The sequence below is a fragment of the Python bivittatus genome, unplaced genomic scaffold (assembly GCF_059951505.1).
Source record: "Python bivittatus isolate LINGU-HERP-01145 unplaced genomic scaffold, Pbiv_v1 ctg000850_np1212, whole genome shotgun sequence".
NCBI lineage: Eukaryota > Metazoa > Chordata > Lepidosauria > Squamata > Pythonidae > Python > Python bivittatus.
In genome coordinates, this window is record NW_028277112.1 from 14213750 (window position 1) to 14237549 (window position 23800).

General features: G+C 37.8%; 1 protein-coding gene across 3 annotated transcripts in view; it reads left to right on the forward strand.

Moving 5' to 3' along the window:
* The window catches only part of ARSK (arylsulfatase family member K), a 31429-nt gene that overhangs the window by 2535 nt on the left and 5094 nt on the right, over positions 1-23800 (forward strand). Inside the window, exons 2-8 of one of the 3 annotated variants that reach the window (XM_088130385.1) lie at positions 1092-1221; positions 1554-1713; positions 4047-4329; positions 13390-13561; positions 16672-16893; positions 20800-21024; positions 23000-23055. In XM_088130385.1, the coding sequence (XP_087986511.1) occupies positions 1092-1221; positions 1554-1713; positions 4047-4329; positions 13390-13561; positions 16672-16893; positions 20800-21024; positions 23000-23016 (1209 nt within the window). In that variant the 3' untranslated portion in view covers positions 23017-23055. The remainder of the gene's footprint in view (positions 1-1091; positions 1222-1553; positions 1714-4046; positions 4330-13389; positions 13562-16671; positions 16894-20799; positions 21025-22999; positions 23056-23800) is intronic. The other 2 variants (XM_088130383.1, XM_088130384.1) reach the window with 2 other exon arrangements.

Here is a 23800-nt window from a genome sequence, read left to right on the forward strand (position 1 = left end):
GGTATCTGATGACTACACGTACATGTTGATGGGACCTTGTTCTTCCCATTGAGCTGGCTCTTCAGGACCTGTCTTATCCTTTGGTAGTACTTGGATGTTGCTGTCTTCCTTGCCTCCTCATTGTGGTTCCTATGTGTGATGGAATGGAATTATGAAGGCCAGGCTCAGGGAGATAAGCGTTTTCTTAGTTCACCGCAAGAGCATGGGAACTACAAGAGGATAAGGCTGGCCCTGGGGTGAGAGTACGCATTTATCTACTCACGTAAGTTTTCGAGCTGCTGGATTGGCAGGAGCTGGGGGAGGAAGCAGGAGCTCACTCTGCTGCGCGAAAGCTGGGCTTGAACCGCTGAAGTGTCGACCATTTCTGGCTGGCAACTTTCAGCGTCATTAAGCCGCTATGCCACCACGTCCCCATATACGGTGTTTGGGGTACAGGACATTTACCTTCTTGGTCTCTGCTTCTCTAGTGTATCTCCTTAGCTTGGTAGCCAGTGCTGTGAGCCTTTGTTTAGCAGTCTCTAGGGCTTCAGATGAAGTCACGCCCTTGTATTTTTTCAGTAGCCAAGTCTTATCCTTAATCGCCACACTCTTCTGTAGTTCCACCAGCTGCTAACTTCTCTCTGAATTGCCTTGATTTTAGCCTCCAATCTCATTTTTCGGGGGTGTGTATGTGTGTCTGTGTGTGTGTGTAGCCAGCATTGACTCCTGGCAACTGCATGGACAAGTCCCTGCAGCTTTCTTGGCAAGATTTCAGAACTGGTTTGCCATTGCCTGCTTCTTCCTAGGGCTGAGAGAGAGTGACTGACCCAAGATCACCCAGGTGGCTTTTTGCTTAAGGGGGGACTAGAACTCACAGTCTCTTGGTTTCTAGCCTGGTGCCTTAACCCCTACACCAAACCATTTCTCTTCTGTCACTAAAAACGCCCAGGAAAAAAAAAATCTAATTTTCAACAAAATACATAGAATAGATTTCTTTTGGATCTAGTATATATGGATTGTGAGTTTTGGCGGACAGTTTACACTGTGGTTTGTAATATTGCTTAAATTAATCTCCAGATGTATTCCCACACTGCCTTTTTGTTTTCTTGCAGGATGGAAGGCTAACATTTCACCCAGAAAATGAAACAGTAGCTTTGCCTTTTATAACCCTCATGAGGAGGCAAGGCAGTCTCTTTCTTAATGCCTACACCAATTCTCCCATATGCTGTCCATCCCGTGCAGGTAAAATTGTATATAAAAAAGAAGAAATCAATATTTGAGTAAAAGGCAGAGCAAAAGAATAAAGGAACTACAGAGGAAATATATTCTTTCCTTGGAAAGGAGAGAGAGAAGATTTTGATGGGTTTTCATGCTGTAGGAGTTCTCCTGGAGCTTGAACAGCATGTGCCATAGAAATACAGTGGCAAGAAATTATCCTCAAAGTCGCAGGTTCTTGTCTTATGGGGTGCCTTGTAGGTTGTATCAGGTGAAGAAGACAGTTGTATAAACACATTGTTTTATTATGGCTTTATGTATTGATGAGGTCTTCAACAAATATATATATATATTTTTAGCTATGTGGAGTGGCCTTTTCACTCACTTAACCGAGTCCTGGAATAACTTCAAGGGCTTAGATCCAAATTATACAACATGGATGGACCTTATGGAAAATAAAGGCTACTATATTAAAAAATATGGAAAACTAGATTATACTTCTGGACATCATTCACTAAGGTGAGAAAAGAAGGAAATATATCTCTGGGGTTTGTTGATGAAATCTGGGTCATTTTGTTGTTTCTCTTTTAATTGATTAAATGCTTTTCAGTGCTTTATCTTTCAGCATGAAAGCAAAGTGTCTCATGGTCAAGGGCATACAGTAAACATTGTTTCCAATATAATTCCTAAAAAAAAATAACTGTGGTAAGGAACGGTTCCTTCCCACCCTAGCCTCATGGAACTTGATGATTTCCATTTTATAGCTGAACAAAATTTTTAATTAGGGGACTGCTTCAGTCAGTGCTATTCCTCTACTACTAGACATTCTTCCCTTTAAAATGGTGCTTTATATCTGAAATATGAACTGAAGGAAGGCAGGTATGCTTGACACTGCTTAAAAATCACGTGTCTTGTATATTTTGTACTAATTTGGCATTGCGTATTTCACATTCCTCAAAGTCGTGTTTGGTATCCAACTTCATACGTTATGTCAAATCTTGTCTGGATATTGCGTTAGTCCTAAGAATACAAAAATTAAGTGTAGAGGGATTTTATTATCTGATAGAATCCAACCTGGTATGTCTATCTGCTCAGATAGTGCTAGAAACCGTGTTGTAAATATTGAAAACAGAATATAAACAAACTTTTCTCTGGAGCCATATGCAGTTCTTGAGAATTTCAGGGAAGGGGAAGTAAGTGTTTAAATAAGAGATAGTGGAGTGAGGATGAGAATGGACAAAGCCTATAAAATGCTTGATATTTTTCATCGTTTTAAAAAAAAAATAATGAACATGGATATTAATCTCAAATGGACATGGATATTAATCTCAAAATGGATTTAGAATTACTTAATTCATAAACCTGTTATTCAAAGCACTTGTCTACACTCACCTAGCCCTGTCCCACCACAAGTTAAAGCTGATAAGGAGTGACTGATGGTTGTTCTCTCAACAGGCAGATGCTGATCAGTCAGAGAGGAAACAGAACCAGGGGAATCTAGCAATCCTTTCCCTTAACTTGTCCCGCTGTAAAGCTGTAGATGTGAATGTGGTATATCATTTGTGTCCCCTGCCCTCTCGTTTTGATTTGTATGCAACCCGTTCATTTTGAAATGAAGCAGAATAGAAATAAATATAGGAAAATGTCTGTCTGTTCCAGAAATGATAACCCCAAACTATTTTCTAAAGTAAAATAACAACCAGTCACTCAAACCCCTGCATTTAGAAATTCTATGGGAGGCTGCCACAAAAGGAGCCAACAGAAAACTATCTAAGTGGTCTGATTTGCATGATGTGGTAAACCACGCTTTAGCATTAATCAGAGATGTACTAATATACCATATAACACAATAGGCCACTTTTTAGCAGAGATTTAGGTCACACTCGTTAGGTCACATGACTTTTGTAGTAGCTAGAAATCTATGATATGAAGCAGAGATTGTTTGGTTTTTGATAACAACAAAAACCCCAAGCAGGACAGGGAAAATGTTGTGGTTCATCATAGAGAAGTTGAATTCTTTGCCAATTCCTTTTTGGCGCGGGGGGGGCATGGGAAATGTACATGTATGGATGGAGGATAATAACGTTTGGAAGCAGAAGAGAATCTGCTTCAGAATCTGCTTTGCTTTGAAGTCACTTCTCCAGTCTACTGTACATTGTTTCCATGGAAACTAATAGTTGCTTAAGTCTCTGCTAGCTATTAGTCCGGTTTGAATGATATTTGGCTAAGGTCAGTAATGAAACAGAGCCATAGACAGATGTAGACTGTGACTGAAGTACTTCTTAATCACAATCTGTCCCATGATCTCAATTCACACAAACTTAGTATGTTGTATGAACTGGATCAGCATATCTTGGCCTGTATTTGCTATTACAAGGAAGAACCTTACTGTACTTGGTTTTCCGGAATATTGCAGAAAGCTGGACTTGTGGTCCCTTCCAGTTCTACAGTTCTATGATTCTGTGAATCACAGCTAGCCTCAGACTCATGCATTCTTACCTTTGCTTTCTAACTCTGTTGCTGCTGTGAGAGAAATAGGAACATAGAAGCTTTAGAACAGTATTTCCTAACCTCAGCAACTTTAACATATATGGACTTCAACTCCCAGAATTCCCCAGCTAGCATGAGCTGGCTGGGGAATTCTGGGAGTTGAAGTCCACTCATCTTAAAGTTGCTGAGGTTGGGAAACACTGTTTAGAATATGTGTAGCTTGGTTATGTGTATATAAAGCCTGAACTTTTTAACTTTAGCTATGGTTAATAAAAATAAGCTAGCATCACAATCTTGGGTAATTTGCCTGCAATTATGTGTTGATTAAAAAGGCATACTTTGAAAGCTCTTCTTATTTTCAGTAACCGTGTGGAGGCTTGGACCAGAAATGTTGATTTTTTGCTTCAGCAAGAAGGCAGACCTGTGGCTAAACTCATAGGTAACAAGACATACATAAGAGTCATGCAAAAAGATTGGAAGGTTACTGATGAAGCAACAACTTGGATAAAAAATGAGGCAACTAAATTATCACAGTCCTTTGTTCTGTACTTGGGACTAAATTTGCCTCACCCATATCCTTCACCATCCTCAGGAGAAAATTATGGGGCATCTACATTTCTCACATCTCCATATTGGCTACAAAGGGTATGTATATACATGGCATTTGAAAAGGATTTAAGAATTCCTTTATCAGTTTATTGTTTATCTGTACATAGTCCAACCTCAGTCTAATATTTATTATTCATTTGTTTGACTGATTGATTTATGTCTTTCCTTTTATTCAGGAGCTCAAGGCAATGTATATAGTACTCCTTCCTCCCAGTTTTTCCCCACAACACCCTGTGAGATAGGTTGGGCTGAGAGGAAGTAACTGGCCCAGAGTTATCCAGTGAGCTTCCACGGCTGGGGGACTTTGACCGTGCTGCTAGATCGGCCTTCTGTAGTCTGGTGTTTTCCAGAAGTGTTGGACCACAGTGTCATCCTCAGCTTGCATGAGTCAGCCATTGGCTAGCCTGGATGAAGATGCTGGGTTATTATAAGCCAGCACTTCTAAAATAAACTGGGCTAGATTATTGGAAGCCAAGGAGGGCACATCTGCTCTAGCAACATCTTTTGGCATTACAATTGTTTCACTAGCATCACCAGTGATTCTGAAACACCTATGCTAGCAGTGTAGTTTGCCGTGGGTGCTACCCATTCAGTAATATAACAGCATCAGGAGACTGAAGGAAGTACAGGAAGTACTTAGTGGGGAAATTTGCTAACAAGATGCTACAAGCATCTAAATCTGGATCCAACCCACTATTAATATTTATTACTGTTCTGTAAACATACATAGCATGTTACAGAGCTGCACAGGAAGATTGCTGTCTGGAAAGAGCTTGCACACTAAAGTCACTAATGGGATAAAATGTGGAAGATAGTAAGATGATGTGGGGAGCGAATGTGAGCAAATGCATTTTGCTTTACAAAAAACATGGCTGTCCCACACATGGTGGATTATGAATGGTTAAACATCATGTAGGCATAGTAATAACAGCATTGGTATCATTCTTTTAAAAGGTGGGTTTTCATGTGTGGGTGCTTGAATCCTATGGGATTTAAATTGGCAACAGATACAGTATATTGTCTAGTAACTGATGTCCATGTAGTCTTTGGTACTGAAAAGTTTGCCCACCTTGTATCCCTTAGGCAACGTTCTTAACTTTCAGAAAAAATAGGACCTGCTGCCGAAGTTAGTATATGTTGCATATGATAACATCATTTTGTAAACTGAGCAACTATGCTGTTTCCTAGTATAGACTTTGCCAATCTGTTTCTTGTTGTATATAAAGCATAAGGTCCTACCACAATGTTGACTCTTGGATTGATCTTTCCTAGAGAAACTGCAAGGCCTTTTCTTTTTTTCTTTTTTTTTAAATATTTTTTATTTTTACAACAAACACAAAACATACATGGACAAACAAAACCATAAAAAGGCATAAAAAAAAAGCATCTTCCATTTTATAGCGTGTGTCAACCAGTTACCAACTCGTTGGTGCCCCTTTCATAATCTTAAATTCTCATATCATCTATTCAAAATATACTTGTATACTTATCAATTAACAATTATTAATCATTCATAGCTAATCTATAAAATCATTTATTACAAGAAATTTTAACTTTCAATAGGATTAGTAATACATTTTCATCTATCGATTATATGTATATATATATAATAATTAATATCAAATTTCTATTATAAAGTTTCCTAATCCATTACATTACTATATTTTCTCATCCAATCATTAATAAAAACAAGTTACTTATCTTCTTACTCTAATTTCAAATCTCAATTTAACTCATCTCTGCACATTTCATAATTTTCAATAACTTCCTCCTGCATAAGTAATTTTTAATTTTTCCAATTCTTAAAAGTTACAGTTCTAACCAATATCAGTTACAATATCAGTTACAGTTCTAACCGGGTTACAGTTCTAACCAGATTCTTCACTACATGTTTCAACAAAAATATCTCTAGTTTAAAATCTATATGTTACTATATTCAATCATATATAAATGTCTAATCTCTTAAAACATTTAGAATCAAATACAATTTTTAACTATATATCTCAGATTTATACTTTATTCCAGCGCTTGCATAATTTTGAGTTCACCCTTTTCATTCAATATCCCAAAATATCTAGCTGTTTATTCCTTTTTCTATATTATTGGATAAGAGAAAGTAATAATAAATGTCCTTTCAAACATTCTGCTTTTTGAAGCTTCTGTCAGTTCCATCATTGTTGCATTCCCCTAGTTTTTTCTTTAAACATCTGAAGTAGTTTCTTTCAATATTGTTTTACTTCTTCTTTTTGTGCATTCTCTTAGTACAATTTTCCATTATAATCTTGTATAATCTTTTTCTCACCCTCAGTGCCAAGAACAAGTCTGTCCCTCTTCATTTATCAGTTGATTAACCCTTTTAATTCTCAGTTTATAAGCCTCATAATAATTCTGTTTAATGTTTCTGATTTCTTGTACTATTTCTTCCTTTTCCATTGATCCCGTTTTATGTTTAATTAAATCCATTTTAGCTTTAATATCTTTTTTTCTTTTTTTTTTTTTTTTGCGGGAATTTCTGCAGCTCTTCTTCCAGTTTTTTATAGTCATCCTCAATAGTTTAAAAATCTTTTTCTGCATTGTGTTTCTCGTATAGTTTATTATATTGATAAACCTTCATTGAGTCAAAGGATTCTTTATCTTTGTTCTTGCCAAAAATAAGAAACAAAAAAAAACAAAAAAAACAAAAAAAAGGAGAGGAAGGGAAAGACTAAGTCTCTTTAAAAAAAATCCAACTGAGGGGGGAATGGAGAGCAAAGCAGAGCTTCTAGCAGAAAGAAGAGCTACTGCCACTAATCAGGGCTCTTGTGACTAGCTCAAACTTTCCATCTTAATATTTTCAAAATCGCTTTCAACTCCACTTTCTTGTTTATAGTTACGGATGGCACCTGTATAAACATGCACATCCCACTATCTTTTTAGAAAGCACAGGGTCCTTGAGCATGCGTCACAATAGAAGAAAAAGAGCACTATGTTGAGCCTCTAGATGGCAGTGCAACTTTCTTTCATTTACTTTCTCTTAACTCCACTTTCCCCATTTCAAAATCAAAAAGTATAAATTTCTTACAACAATAAAGAAATCTTAGTCAAAAAAAAGGCTTAAGATAAAGAGTTATTGAGTATTAAAAAGAAAAAGCCAATCCAGTTAAAAATATATATTTTTTTTAAGAGAAAAACATCTTGCCAATTCCACTAAGAAGGGAAAGTTGAAAAGAAAAAAAAAATTTCCCCCCCTTTTTTTATAAGGCTCGATCTCGCCGCTTAATCCACTTTTCTTCACTTTTAAAAATCTCTTTAAGTTACTTAAGGTGTTCTCTAAGAATAATTGAATAGTAAAAGTCCATCTCACCCAGTTGACACCCTTCTCTTCCTTCTTCCTTTGGAGCTGTCCCGGCTTTCGCAGCCATTTTGGCTGGCTCTCCTCCGCCGGCTTCAAGAGCTTCTCCCGGGATCAATCTGGGACTTGCGGCGTCCCTGAGATCCGCGGGACGTGCCCTTTGCGATCGCCATCTCTACGGGACGGCTTAGGTCCATCGGGACCGTCCGGGGGAGGAGATATCGGCTGCCATCCTGGGAGCCCAGGATCGCCCGCCGTATCGCCGCGACGCCAGCTCCGCCCTCTCTAGAAACTGCAAGGCCTTTTTTTTATATGATGATTGCTGTCTGATAGGACATAAAATGTAATTCTACTTGTTTACATTTTCTATTTTGAGGCAGGAAAAATCCCACTGTTTTCTTGAATAAGAACCAGACGATACTATTATTTTCATGAAGAGGAGTCAACTGCTGCTGTTTATTTCTATTCCTACTGAATTATTCCCAGATGTTTTACAATGGCTACCACACTCTCTAGCTCTGTTGCCATGGCTCCTGCATTGCAGCTCTACAATGAAACAATTTCTCCACAAAACCATCTTCACATACAATGGGGCAAAAAAGTATTTAGTCAGTCACCAATTGTGCAAGTTCTCCCACTTAAAAAGATGAGAGAGGCCTATAATTTTCATCATAGGTATACCTCAACTATGAGAGACAAAATGGGGGAAAAAATCCAGAAAATCACATTGTCTGATTTTTAAAGAATTTATTTGCAAATCATGGTGGAAAATAAGTATTTGGTCAATATCAAAACTTCATCTCAATACTTTGTTATATATCCTTTGTTGGCAATGACAGAGGTCAAATGTTTTCTGTAAGTCTTCACAAGGTTTTCACACACTGTTGCTGGTATTTTGGCCCATTCCTCCATGCAGATCTCCTCTAGAGCAGTGATGTTTTGGGGCTGTCACTGGGCGACATGGACTTTCAACTCCCTCCAAAGGTTTTCCATGGGGTTGAGATCTGGAGACTGGCTAGGCCACTCCAGGACCTTGAAATGCTTCTTATGAAGCCACTCCTTCGTTGCCCGGGCGGTGTGTTTGGGATCATTGTCATGCTGAAAGACCCAGCCACGTTTCATCTTCAATGCCCTTGCTGATGGAAGGAGGTGTTCATTCAAAATCTCATGATACATGGCCCCAATCATTCTTTCCTTTACACGGATCATTCGTCCTGGTCCCTTTGCAGAAAAACAGCCCCAAAGCATGATGTTTCCACCCCCATGCTTCACAGTAGGTATGGTATTCTTTGGATGCAACTCAGCATTCTCTCTCCTCCAAACACAACGAGTTGAGTTTAGACCAAAACGTTCTACTTTGGTTTCATCTGACCATATGACATTCTCCCAATCCTCTTCTGGATCATCCAAATGCTCTCTAGCAAACTTCAGACGGGCCCAGACATGTACTGGCTTAAGCAGGGGGACACATCTGGCACTGCAGGATTTGAGTCCCTGGCGGCGTAGTGTGTTACTGATGGTAGCCTTTGTTACTTTGGTCCCAGCTCTCTGCAGGTCATTCACTAGGTCCCCCCATGTGGTTCTGGGATTTTTGCTCACCATTCTTGTGATCATTTTGACCCCACGGGGTGAGATCTTGCGTGGAGCCCCAGATCAAGGGAGATTATCAGTGGTCTTGTATGGCTTCCATTTTCTAATTATTGCTCCCATAGTTGATTTCTTCACACCAAGCTGCTTGCCTATTGCAGTCTTCCCAGCCTGGTGCAGGTCTACTATCTATCTATCTATCTATCTATCTATCTATCTATCTATCTATCTATCTATCTATCTATCTAGCTATCTAGCTATCTAGCTATCTAGCTATCTAGCTATCTAGCTATCTAGCTATCTAGCTATCTAGCTATCTAGCTATCTAGCTATCTAGCTATCTAGCTATCTAGCTATCTAGCTATCTAGCTATCTAGCTATCTAGCTATCTAGCTATTGATGGTGTCCTTCGACAGCTCTTTGGTCTTAGCGATAGTGGAGTTTGGAGTGTGACTGTTTGAGGTTGTGGACAGGTGTCTTTTATACTGATAACCAGGTCAAACAGGTGCCATTACTACAGGTAACGAGTGGAGGACAGAGGAGCCTCTTAAAGAAGTAGTTACAGGTCTATGAGAGCCAGACATCTTGCTTGTTTGTAGGTGACCAAATACTTATTTTCCACCATGATTTGCAAATAAATTCTTTAAAAATCAGACAATGTGATTTTCTGGATTTTTTCCCCCATTTTGTCTCTCATAGTTGAGGTATACCTATGATGAAAATTACAGGCCTCTCTCATCTTTTTAAGTGGGAGAACTTGCACAATTGGTGGCTGACTAAATACTTTTTTGCCCCACTGTAGCAGGGATTCCAGGAATACTGTTTATTGTTGTAAGGTAGAATAACTGAATGTTGAAAGCCTGTCCAAGTTTTGCTCTGTCCCATCTTATACTAAATAAGTTTTTGCAGGAAATTGGTGAGATTTCATTTCCCCCTAGCCTCCAACAAATATGGACAGTGGCAAGGTATTGTGGAAATTGCAGTCCAAAGTTATCTGGAGGGCAGTAGTAGCCTATCTTTGATTTAGGGCTTTAATTCTGGGGAGGTGTTTTGATGGGAGGTGTTTTGTGGCAGAAAAATAAAGCCAGAACAACTTTGTATTGCTGTTTCTTCTTAGCTACTATAAGGAGAAACGTGTGTTTTATCTAAGTATATTGGAGCCCTATTGAAGGAACCAATACATCATCTTGTTTTCTGTCTATGAGGTTGCCTAGTGACAAACGCAATGCATTTATATACCTGTGGTGCCACCTCCAATGTAAATGACTGATCTAAGTATGGCTGTCTAATTGGAGCATTCTGTCAAAATAATCAACCTGAGCAGAGTTAGAACTGTAGGATTGTCATCATGCCACTAAATGCAGATGCATCATCATGTAAATGTAAATGATGACTTGGTCTTTTTTTCTCTCTTTAAACACTAGTTTGCCATTGGTACGTATGGCCACGTGCTGCTGAATGTTCTGCTGAGATGTGGAATGAATTCTGTGGTTCCCCCATTTTGACTGGAATAGAGCTTAGCATTAAACCATCTTCTCTGTTCCTTTGGTGATTCAGCTCAGAGAAGTGCATCAACATGATGCTCTCATAGTACACTATGTTGCTAAGCAGATGGTCTGTAAGGCAGTATATCAGCTGAATTCATCTTTGAGGCATGTGGTTTGTTCTAAGATACATGAGCTGTTATAAGCAAGGAAAGATACGTTTTGCAGCCAGAGAATGCATTATAGATGCGTAAGGCATTTATAGGATATGAGTATATGCTTCAAAAGGCCTACTTCAATACTTCTTTAAAACCAGCAGTACCTTATGACAATAAACAGCACTGGCTTCAATATTCAGTTTATGATATCTAAAAGTTTTAACACTGGCAGAAAAAAAAAATTGCCATGGTAATTGTGGACATGGAGTCTCTCAAAGGACATGCAACACTGCTGAATCAACCATGATAGAGACAGCAGTGATTGTGGGACTTTTTGCACTGATGTCCACTGAGGATCAGGCTGGGCACCTCCCTTAAAATCCTTCTTTTGGCACAGTTCATAGGGAATTGTTCTTCAATTAAGTTTAAGTAGACATTACTGAGCAGAATACATATGATTCCTCTTTTGTTCCTGCTTCTATTTTCCTTTGTGTCCTCAAAATAGATTGTAAGTCTCAGAGGAAGGGACCTCTGTGCTTAGTAACATTTCTGAGTAACTGAAATGAGTAACTGAGTAACATTTCTTTTTTTATATAGTATTTTATTAAAAATTACAATTAAAAAGATAAAAACTAATACAAACTAAAAAAAGAAAAAACAAAGTGCAAAAAAGAAAAACAAATAGAAAGAAAAATAGAAAAGAAAGAAATAAGAATACAGTAAAGAAAAAGAAATATATAAAGAAATGAATTCCCCCTTCATCACAAGTATAAACAATTTTAGTAACTTATCAAAATACCACAAATGATCTCTTCTTCCCATATCTCATCTCTTATCTATAAACAAGCCCTTAAACCCTCATCATTCAGTCCTGATCAGTAAAAGTCCATTAAGGGTTACCAGAGATAACAACACATTTATTTTAACTTTGATCAAATAAACCAACTTTATATTCTTTTCTTTTACTTTTAATAATCTTGATCTTTAGTCCCTTCAAATAATGTCCTAGAACTTGATTTCTTTTCATTATTTCTTTGTCCCTTCTCACAAAATTATTCAAAACTTTAACAAGACTCTTTTGTAAATCCAATATAGGAAAATTATCCAGGTCACTCTTTTGTATATTATTTGTATATCCCTTTTAAGTCATGAGCCGGTTTCATTTGTATGTCCAGTGTAGCATCTTTTTCCATATCATTCTTGTAGTCCATCATTTTTAAATCCATTTTCAGATCAGTTTCAGTCTTATCCAGTAAAACTTGTTCTTCTTCCATAACATCTTTCAAGCACAATCTATCTATAATGGCACACACTCTTAAAATTAATTTCTGGGTCCATTGTTCAAAAATATCCTTCAATAAAAATTTTGCTCCATTCTGTAATAGTAAGTCAAATTTAAGTGTTCTCCACTTTTATTTGTAATCTTTAGTTCCTTCTGGTTCCCTCTAGTGTCCAACCTTCAAAATCTTATCCTATCACTTTTTTAAAGAGAATTCAAAACAAAAGCATTTTCCCATGGGAAGGATTCTTATAATTAATTCCAAAATCTTATTTCAAATTCATCTGGACCCTGAGTCCACTTGTAACTTTCCAAAATCAAGATTCTAATCACTCTTTTTCTGTTTATTCCAAAAAATTTTTTTAAGTCCTTAAACTTGTAGTTAAAACTTCTTTCGCTAAGAATTGAAAGAAACTCACCCAATGCTGTAAAACCTGTCAATCCAAAGGTTCCTAATAGCTGAAAAGCAGTTAACAACCAATTTCCAAAAGTGATTAGAAAAAAAAGTATACAAACCCAGTGTCCTTTTGAAAGGCGCTGACCACAGTTTGAACAGAGATGTCTATTCCTTCATCTCTCAGAGCAGTAAACTCACCGGAGATCACTGTCTTGTGGTCTCCTCGCAAGGAGCAACTGTATGGAGTACTTGTGGGCAATCTCAAGTCTTTTCCTTGTCTGGAGAAGAATTAGCTTCCAGAACTGTGGCTCTTCATTCCACCACAGTTGTCTGCAGTTCGCCATTTCTTCCCCAGAAGTCAGTAACTCAGTAATATTTCAAGAACAGTATTTTTGAACTAAAAGTTATTTTTAAGAAGACAGATTAGAAATCAAACTGTGTTGTGACTCTCCCATCCAGATCTAGGTTTGTAACTAAATTAAAGTTTGCAGGAGTGGTTTCAAACAAGGTTTTTGTACTGTTACCTTGCTCAGTCACAGACTTCAACAAAATGTCCAGACAACATTGTCTTCTATTTGTAACCGTCCCATCACTTTTCCATCTTTTTCTTATTTAAAAATATGTAACAGATAAAAAGATGGTGCGGCTCTGCAGGGTCTTAGTAGTGCCAGGAGCTGTCAACTCGGAAACAGTTTTTTCTTTTCTGTGCAGCCACCAGTTTAGGGAAGAAAAACTCTCCTTTGTAATCTCATTTTTAATAGCATATTTACTTTTGGCACCTACTTGAAAACTTCTGGCAAACTGTAAATGCACAATAGTGCTTTTTTATCAGATGTGGCACATTTCTGTTTTGTTATTAGGTGAGGTATGATGCCATAAAGATTCCAAAATGGTCTCCATTTTCAGAGATGCACCCAGCTGATTATTATTCTTCTTACACCAAGAACTGCAGTGGGCAATTTACACAGGAAGAAATCAGAAACATTCGAGCACATTATTATGCCATGTGTGCAGAAACGGATGCCATGCTAGGTAGGTGATAGTCCTAGTATCTTACTACTTTCATAATGTATATATTCATGGTATAACACTGAACGTGGTTATCATCCTGATCCTAGTGATGCAGAAGCTGTAGTCTTTAATTGTACATTGTCAGAAATTTTAGAACTCTTATCTGTTGGAAGCTTTTTTTTTTTTTTCCCAGAATGTGCTTGAAGGTATTTTATATTAGATCTTCCTTTATCCTTTATTTATTTAGATATCTGCCTGTATAGATTCATGAAGAATATAATACAGCCATGTTAAAATACTCAGCATTATAAGTCTTTCACGTGATGACATCAAAACTATATCTGGAAATGTGCATATGTAGCCGCTACCAATTATAAGATCAATTACTTTCTTGGCCCTTTAGAGCAGGGGAGATTCATAACATTCTGGAATACTTTCACGTGCACCCTCGTGAAAAGGATATTTCTTTGGATCAAGGAAAACAGCTCTTCCCTCAGGGGCTAGTTCTTGGTATTTAAATAGGCTCCTACTACTTTGCTGAAGGCAGTTGGTGGTAGTTCACCACCACTTGTAGTACTGTCTTTTGGCTGCGTGGAAGGAATGTGGTGAAGGGTGGGATCCTGGAGGGACTTCAGGGAGAGGTATTTGTTTGGACTCCTGTACCTTATCTTCCTTTGTGGCCTCAACCTAGCATCTAGGCCAGTGATTCTCAATCTTTTTGAAGCTGCCACCCCCCCTAAGGAGCGGAAAATTTTTCAACGCCACCCTTTGTGAAAATCCTGTAATTTAGGGTATGGGGAGGGGGGGGGAGTTACTGAATTATAAAAGGCAAAGATTTTAAGTAATTTTTTTCAGTAGACTTACACACCAAATTTGTTCGTTTTAACTCGATACTTTTGCCCTGGAAGGTAATTGCATTCCTTTTATTAAAATTAAAATGACTAATGCAAAAAAATAAAGATAAAGAACTAATAAGCGCACTTACCTAGCCGACTGGCCAAATAAACAATGAAAGTAAATCGAAACTGAGGGGAAAAAACAGAAATGAAGCGAACGAAAAGCAACTCAAGAAACACGGGTCAAATCAAACATTCATATTGAAAGGACACTCAACGCACGCACTGCAATTAATCGCGCGGGAAGACAGCTGACGCACGCGCTGCGATTAATCGCGCGGGAAAACATCTGACGCATGCGCTGTGCTGGTTGGGATCGGAGAAGAATCGTAGTGTCGAGTTCTTCAAGGTCAGCCTACCTAGAATACAAATTCGTCTCACCATTCTTAGAAGTGTGTGAGGGCAGCCGTCGCATAAGTTCGTTTTATTGCTGGTACAAATGGTGTAAACCGGATAATCGATTTAATAAATTTTGGGGGGAGTTTTAAAATTAAGTTTGAATGCCAAAACATGCTCATCACCCCTCTACCGCCCAAAACATGCCCACCGCCCCCCTACCGCCCAAAACAAGTTCACCGCCCCTCAGCATCCTCCCACCGCCCCCCAGGGGGCGGTACCGTCCCCATTGAGAACCAATGATCTAGGCTCATGACTTCTGATAATTAGTACGTAGCCATTGTTATAGCAAAAAGAAGAGGAAGATTATCCAGAAACCCTCACTGGAACTAGGTGAAATGAAAAATCTCCTCTTCAAATATTTGAAATTACATTATGCCATAGAGTTTGCTTTTAAATCTTCTTTTTCTAGGCTGGAATGTTGATTTATTCAGAAAATGTCAGCCCCCGTTTATCCAAAGATGTGAAAATTCGGTCTAGTGGTTAAGGCACCAGGTTAGAAAGCAGGAGACTGTGAGTTCTACTCCTGCCTTAGGTATGAAAGCCAGCTGGTTGACTTTGGGCCATTCAATCTCTCTCAGCCCAACTCACCTCATAGGGTTGTTGTTGTGGGGAAAATAGGAGGAGGAAGGAGTATTAGGTATGTTTGCTGCCTTGAATTATTTATAAAAATAATAAAGGTGGGATAAAAAAAATTAGGCATGAAAACAAACAAATTTGTGAAATCTAATAACCCAGAAGGGTTTTGATCAAGTTTTCAGTGACTTCAGTGTCCTGTTTTGGCTACAAACATCTTGACTGAAACAGCTCACATATAATCAACATTTATGTTTCGCTTTTCATGCATTACAGGTTTTCAGTTACTGTAGATTCACAGCCGTTTCAAATTATTCTTGCTTGAAAACCAGCAGTGAGTTCACAAACTCAAGGGAAATGTCAGTTTTTGTGCTTGACATAGGTCATATATTTGAAATATATTAGATGTGAAGTAAACAACTATTTAGAAGTTAACCTCTGTTTATATAGCTTTTAATCAGGATTATTCTTGGCTTTAGGAATTGATCATGTTAAAGTAAGCATCTGTAATATGGAACATTCAATATATGTGCCTTTGATTCTGGGTTATTACAACCTGATATTATATTGCTCATTTGAACCAGCTAGATATACCTTAAGAACTTCTGTACACTGAAAAACATACTTATTAATAGGATGCAAAGCCTTACACTATGAAGTGCTAGATAGAAAATATAAGAAGATTCTGCTGTTGTGGCTTTGAAGCAATATAATCACTAGACTATGTGCTTTTAAGCTGGTGTGAGGATGTTCATTGTTTACTAATTACCTACTCATAATATAACTCTTATTATGGTCCAAGACCAGATATGGATGACTCAGAAACATCAGTCATTTTTTTTTTTAAATTTCAGCCCAGACGTAAAGGTATGTGTAAAAGTAGCTAAATTTTGTGGGGTAGTTCGTAAAATCTGAGGAAAAAAATGTAACACCGATCCGAAGATTTAATCTCCAGACATTTTAGTTTTGAGACAGGCCTTTAATTTCATTGTTCTGATTTTGAATTGCCATAGATATTAAATCTAAGTTTCACAAAATAGTATTTCAAGTACAAGCTTCTGGAGTTTTGGAAATCAGTTAATTTGGTGATATTAAGCTTTGAAAGAAACTTAGTCAGAATTTTCAGGGAGAAACTAAACTGCCTTTCCTGATCACTCATCACCAAATATTCTTGTTAGCAAGGAAGTATTCTTCAGAATCCTTGCAATCATCAGTGCTGTTTAATTAATATCGCAATATGTATTTTCTTGTCTTGTATTGCAGGTGAGATAATTTCTGCTCTAAAGGAAACAGGACTGCTTGGAAGAACTCATGTAATATTTAGTGCAGATCATGGAGAACTTGCTATGGAACACAGACAGTTCTATAAAATGAGCATGTATGAAGCAAGTTCCCATATTCCCCTCCTTATAATGGGGCCAAATATTAAGTCACAGTTTGTATCAAATATGGTGTCCCTTGTGGATATCTATCCCACCATGCTTGGTAAGCAACATTTATCCTAGAGCAGTAAAATCAATATTTATGGGATTGTTTACCTTTTTAAAGTTTTGTTTGTTGCCATTGTTTTACCTGTTGCTTTATCTATTCTTTCTGGATTAATTACATGGGGCAGTCCTAGCTGATAGGAATAACAAAGTTATCAGAATACTGCCAAGACCTTAAGCAATTAATCAAAGTTTGCAATGACATTGAAGGCAAAGAAAGATGATTGAGAATGAGGCCGGTGCCTTGTAGACCAGTCATATGGTCCCATCCAGTTGGAGCTAATGTAGTCAGTAAGATTATACAATTGCCAACTGGTAGTCCTAGAAGTATGGTCACGTACTAAAGATATTGGCCAGATATGCTTCAGCCTCTCCTGGTCTTTCTTGGGGGCTAAACCAATAGTCTGATTAATAATCTACACTTTTCTATACCTCTTGTGTTTTGGGGAATATGGTTCTTCAAACTATTATCTTTACTCTAGCAACTAATTCCCTTTTGGTGATTGGTGCTCACATGATATAAACTGGCAAAACAGTGCATCAAAAAATGCTTCTCCCTATATCCACTTGTATTTTTTAATCCTCAATCCAGTGGCTCTTATTGGCACAATTGTTTTAGGATTTGTGTATTTGTTACTATTTCCAGTTTTCAAAGCATTAATACCTTTTCATTTGGCCCAGTGCCCCTCATTACTACAGAGATGGTAAGATACTGTAGCTGGTTTTTCTGGTTGCTTTCTGGCCAGTCTCCTCAAGAGGGGCTTCCCCTTTTTGGGAGCTGGTGGACCCCTTCCTAGTTATGGAGTATCTGGAAAACCTTAGAATAACTGTATATACAATTCATATTTTTGTTGTCTTGGCTAGGAGTATTTTGTAATGTTATGTTATATAGCCCTGCAAATGATGGAAAGGAACAAAGCTAACCTATCAATGTATGGTTTGATGACATTATCTGGGGTAATTGATTAAAGTGCTATGGATTCTTCTGATTCTAAGGCTGAAGAGGAAAACATAGTAGATTCTCAGCCTGCGATTCAAATGCTGTCAACCATTTGTGAGTTATAGGTCTGAATGAGTGCAAATGGTCACTGATTCATTTAGTAAGAAGTCAGAAACTATCCTTAGGAAAATGCCAAGCCCTAAATACAACTACCAGCTAAGAAAGCCAAGCAGTAGAGATCAGCATGGCTCCTTTCTAATTAAGCAAAGACAGGAACTCTTGCTAAATAAGACTGTGCTGTAGATCCCCTCCCCTGATTAGAAAAAAATACCCTGTTTTCTGACCTGTGTTCCTGTAATATCCTGCTCCACATTCCTCCGTTTTCCAAGTGAGGTACATCCCCAGTCCCCACAACAATTGTGCCATGCATTGTCTCAGAAACTGGAATATTGTGGAGTTGGAGATTCACAACTTTGCAGGCTCTTTAACAGTTGCTATAGAGTGATCCTTATGTTCAGGTGCAGCTTCAGAAATCCAGAATGCTACTAGTTTTGTCCTACCAATGGTCCTGGGATAATGGAATTATATGCTACCAAGTTGCTGTTACATTCTCACTGTTCTGCTGTGGAGGAAGTCTTGCAGCTTGCCACAACAGTCCCCCACAGGACACCTTGATTTTTCAGGACTCTCTATCTGATCTTAAGAGACTCTTTTTTTAGATCTTTTTTATCCTGCCTTTATTATTTTTATAAATAACTCAAGGTGGCAAACATGCCTAATATTCCTTCGTCCTCCTATTTTCCCCACAACAACAACCCTGTGAGGTGAGTTGGGCTGAGAGAAAGTGACTAGCCCAAAGTCACCGAGCCAGCTTTCATGCCTAAGGTGGGACTAGAACTCACAGTCTCCTGCTTTCTAACCCGGTGCCTTAACCACTAGACCAAACTGGCCCTCTTTTTGCTGGTCACCCATCAGATCTGATGTTTGAAGATCCCCATCTCTGGTTGGAAACAACTCTCCTATTTCCTGACCTGTTTTCCTGTGATATCTGTTCCAATTTCCTCTTTCTTCCCCTACAACTGGATGTTCAGCTTGACTTTCAACTGGGATCTGTGGAAGTCTCTGGCATTCAGCCTATAGACTGCCTTGCATTTTGTGGGGGAGGGGGCATTCCTGCCTCTAAATTCTTCAAATTAGCAGTTTGTGGCACTGGCACATTTTACAAGGAAGTGATCTCTTTTTGAAATCTCCAAGTTGTTGTTACATATTGTCTAAATTATTGGCCCTTAGTTCTACCTAGTGGAAGATATGCAACACCTAATACACTAATAAAGTCTCTCAGACTTGTAATTGCCTTCCTTTTCATTTGTATTAATCTAAGCCTTGTATACGACATAAAACAATCTTTCTAAAATGGAGATCTGCATCTGATCGATACAGTTTCCTTGAGTGTCATGGATGTAAGGCACTATATACATTAATGAAAGCAAGAACAGTGCTTCTTGGATGGTTGTTCTAGTGATCCCAACCAATAGGGAATTACATTGTGAATGTAATGAACTGATAATGACTTCTAATTAACATACTTACTTGAGTTGTCAAAACTATTGAGGGCAAATAAAGTTAATTTGGAATAAGGGCTAAGCCTTCTCAATAGGTTGATATTTTTGAAGTAATGATTTAACAATTGTTCAAAAACTGAGAATGCTTTTTCTTGCTACAAAATAGTCAGTTTTTCCAAGGCTACATTCTAACAGGATCTTTACTAATCAGGTGAATCATGTAGCACATAATTTTTTCAAATCCTCAACCCTCCAGTCTAGTTGGCGATTTTTTGTTCCAATTGTGTTTTCCCCCCACTCTTCCTGAAGTTTGTATTTTTAAATTACTGTCCTTCCTGTTCTGTTAATCCCCATATGTTCTCCTGGTTGCTCTATCCTGTAATCAGAAAGTTAAAAATAAAAACACAAATCAACAAGGTTTAATTTATTTAGATGAGTAATAAAACAAATGATTAATGTTACTTTCTCAGCCATCCTGATTGATGAAGAAATAAATTATTTTTCTCTAATAAATAGTATATTTTCTCTATTCACACCATTTTATTTTATAATATGTTCTTTTACATGTATGCTCTCCATTTATCTCTACAGTTCATGCCTTAAATATATAATTATGCATTTAATGCCAGCACCCTAAAAGAGCATCTGATGTAGCTTCAGTTCTGAGTAATTTTACAGGATGTATGTTCCTTGAACTGAAATAAACTTTTCAAGGATGTAAATGCACACGAAAATGACTGCAATATCTGTTGAGTTGAACTATTGAAAAAAGAGTATAAAAGATAGTGTGTGCCATATTCTAAACATGAATACTAAATGTCCCATGAGTACATTTAATTAATTAAATTTGACCCCAGTGAGAAGAACCAATGTTGGCAACCATCTCCTGAAAACATATTCACAAAATATAATAGAAAATGAATATTATGCCTTTTTGAATCAGTATTATGATAATATCTGTATGATAGAGTATGATCTAAGTTCATATCTCTTTATCAATATGAACTCAGCAGACACGTGTGTGTGTGTGTGTGTGAATAAATAAATAAATTTAAGGTGCATCTCATTAACTCAGTGGAACTGAGATCTTCATGTAGAATTTATTTTGTCTGACAACCATGTATAAGACTATTAGATTGCAATCCTATGCTCAGAAAATTGAGAATTGCTCTATTCAGTATAACGGGTCTTAACTCTGAGTATAGAATAATGCTGCTAAGATCCATTTGGAACTTAAAATAAAAGAGGAGCAGGAATATTACCAGAATAGCAAAAGGATATGACAAAGAGTTGAATTGGTTGATATGGTATAATTTCTCTTCCTCTACCTCCAATTTTACACATTTTGTTTCTTAATTCAGCCTTCTAATTATTTCTAACAAATTGGCACATTTTTTTTCAGATATTGCATGTATCCCCATACCAAAAAACCTCAGTGGATATTCGCTGATGCCTTTGATGTTAGAAAATGGAGATTATAAAGCCCTATCTAGAAAGTTACATCCTCCTTGGGTTCTGAGTGAGTTTCATGGCTGCAATGTGAATTCTTCAACCTACATGCTGCGAACTGACAAGTGGAAATACATTGCTTATTCAGATGGCCATTCTGTGTCTCCTCAGTTGTTTGGTACGGTTACCATTTGATGAAAATATCATTCTCATTCTCTGATGTGATCTGCACAATCAAAATAAGCTGATTCATTTCCATACTGCGCAGGTTCAGCTACACATCCTTATCTTGTACCAGCACAAGACCCAAAATTGCAAAAGAATGCATTTGTGTCATCCCTTGTTCCATTCAGCAAAAGAACAGAAAAGGAATGATGCACATCTAGGATGAAGAATAGTGATTAAAAATAAAAATCATGTCAACAAATCCCTGTAAGAATTTGTATCAATGCAAATTAGCAGGCAGTTTTAATTCATCATACAGTACAATAGAGAACTATAGGTCAAAGGGTGCTAGAAGCACTGGCCACAGCAGGAGACAGCTCTGTTTTTAAGTTTCCAGCACCTACTCCGGTCTCCTGGGGCCCATAAATGTGGGCTTCAATCTCATCTTGAACTGTGTCCAATTTGAGAAGAGCCAGTATGGTCAAGTACCTCAGAAATCCATGTATGATTCAAAGTGGTGAGAATCAGAAAAAAGTAGCAGATCTAATGGCCTGTAGATAGCCAGTAACTCTGAATATTTGATACTTCTAGAAGTCACAATCCTTTTTCCAATGAGAGACAAGAGGGTGGGATCCAGGTTGGGAAAAATGCTCAACATTTTTTTTTTCAACAGTCTAATGGGCTGCAAGGTCCTGAAAGCAGAAAGAACTACGGAAACACAAGACTCTGACTTTCTGCCCAAAAACTTTGGGAGAACTAGAACTAGTAAAGTTGCCAATGAGACTGTTCAGGGCTATTTTGCTCAGTTGTGTTGCTCTATCTTCGTTGGCTTCCTTGGTCTGTTTTCAGGTTAACCTGAAAATTTCATTACTCTGAAAATACCTATCATATGACAAGGAAAAATCTTTTCATATGATAGGTTCCCTACTTTGATTGCTAACATTGAGGTGCAGAACTAGGCCTTCTGTGACATGATGCATTTAACTTAATTGTCAAATCCTTACTTGTTGCTTTTATTTAAAAAATTTAAAAATCCCTTATTCTTTGTCAATCCAGTGTTGGACTTACACTAGCACCATGCAAAAATTGGGTTTGAGTCCTAGTGACAAATCTAACAAACAAACAAACAAATAAAAATCCTAATGAATATATATCTGTGTTTAATAATAAATTGAGTTCCTGTATTGGTGTACAGTCCCAATATTTATTAAATTTATCCTATAACCTACATGCCATTATATTGAAGTTAACAGTTTAAAGAATCCAGACAGGGATATTCTTACAATGTTACTATATATAATATAAATTTAGAACAGAATTCAAATAATGCATATTTTCAGTTATATGGACTGAAACTAGCAAAAGAGAAAGGTATCACTTAGCAGAATTAGATTTTGGATGCCTGATGAAGCCTTCTCACTGAAAAATCTTGTCATATGATAAGTTCTCTACTTTGATTGTGTAGTTTTTCAGTGACTGCTTTTTAATTTGCATAACCACACACATACTATTTGGGAAAATAACAGTTTTGAGAATTACTGAAGATACTGAGTTTGTTTTCTGTACCATATTTGTTCTTTTGTCTTGTGCTGTTTTTGTGTTTTTATATCATTCTTTGTTTTAAATGTTTTTAACAACTGTAAATCACTCAGAGTAGCTGGGAGTCAGGCAGCATATAAATTTAATTTATTATTATTGGTCGCACAGTCAACCAGTTGTTTAGACTGGATCTGGCATTTGTATCTGCTCATGGAGTCCTTCCCAAGGACCTGGGGTGGCAGATGTTATTGCTCAATGGTGTTAAAAGTATTGTTGCAGGATGTATGCTGTTCCACATAAAGCTGCCTTTTGCAATTGACTGATGATGATTGTGTCAATGCTGATGGGGTTCAAGTGGTGCTCCAGAAGTTTTGGAATTGCACCCAAGGCACCTATTACTTTTGGTACTTTGCTTTCTTTTGCCATAGTCGTTCTACTTCTATTTGCAGGTCTTTGTGTTTTGTGATTTTCTCCACTTCTTTCTCTTCTCTTCTGCTGTCTGCAGGTACTGCAATGTCCACTATCCAGACTTTTTTGTCTTTCTTATCAACGTTGTTAAATCTGGGGTGTTGTGTGGCAGGTGCTTGTATGTTTGAATTCTAAAGTCCCAGAGCACTTTGGCTGCTGCTGCTGCTGCTGCTACTGATTACTACTACTACTGCTGCTGCTGCTGCTGCTGCTGCTGCTGCTGCTGCTATTATTATTATTATTATTATTATTATTATTATTATTATTATTATATTTGCAGGAGGCTCTGGGGCCTGGAGCAGATTAGCTACAACTTTAAGCCTGCCTGCCTGCTGCTGTCCTGGGCAAAAGGCCTGTCTGCCTGCTGTCCTGGGCAAAAGACACAGGCCCTCTGCCTCAGAAGAGGATGCTTGGCGCTGCTGCTGCATTGCAGACTGAGAAGGAACTCCTGTCACAGGGCGCTCCAGCTCAGTCCGCATCGTGGTGGTGCCAAGGAACCCTCGCTGCTGCAATTAAGCCAAGGCAGCGAGCTTGTGCAGGACTCCTTGCAGGTCACAAGCCTGGAGCTTTATGTGGCTACATTTATTATTATTGTTTAAACTTAATTTTGTGTGCACTCTACTTTTTACCGTATGCACAGGTTTCATGAGCAGTGTGTACATGCAGACACATGCACCTTAGAGGGAACATAGAATGCAGCCCCTAAGCTATAAGTAACCTCTGATCCCTTAATAAAATTATTCATTAATGGAAATGGTTCAAAAGTCTGTACATCCCCAACA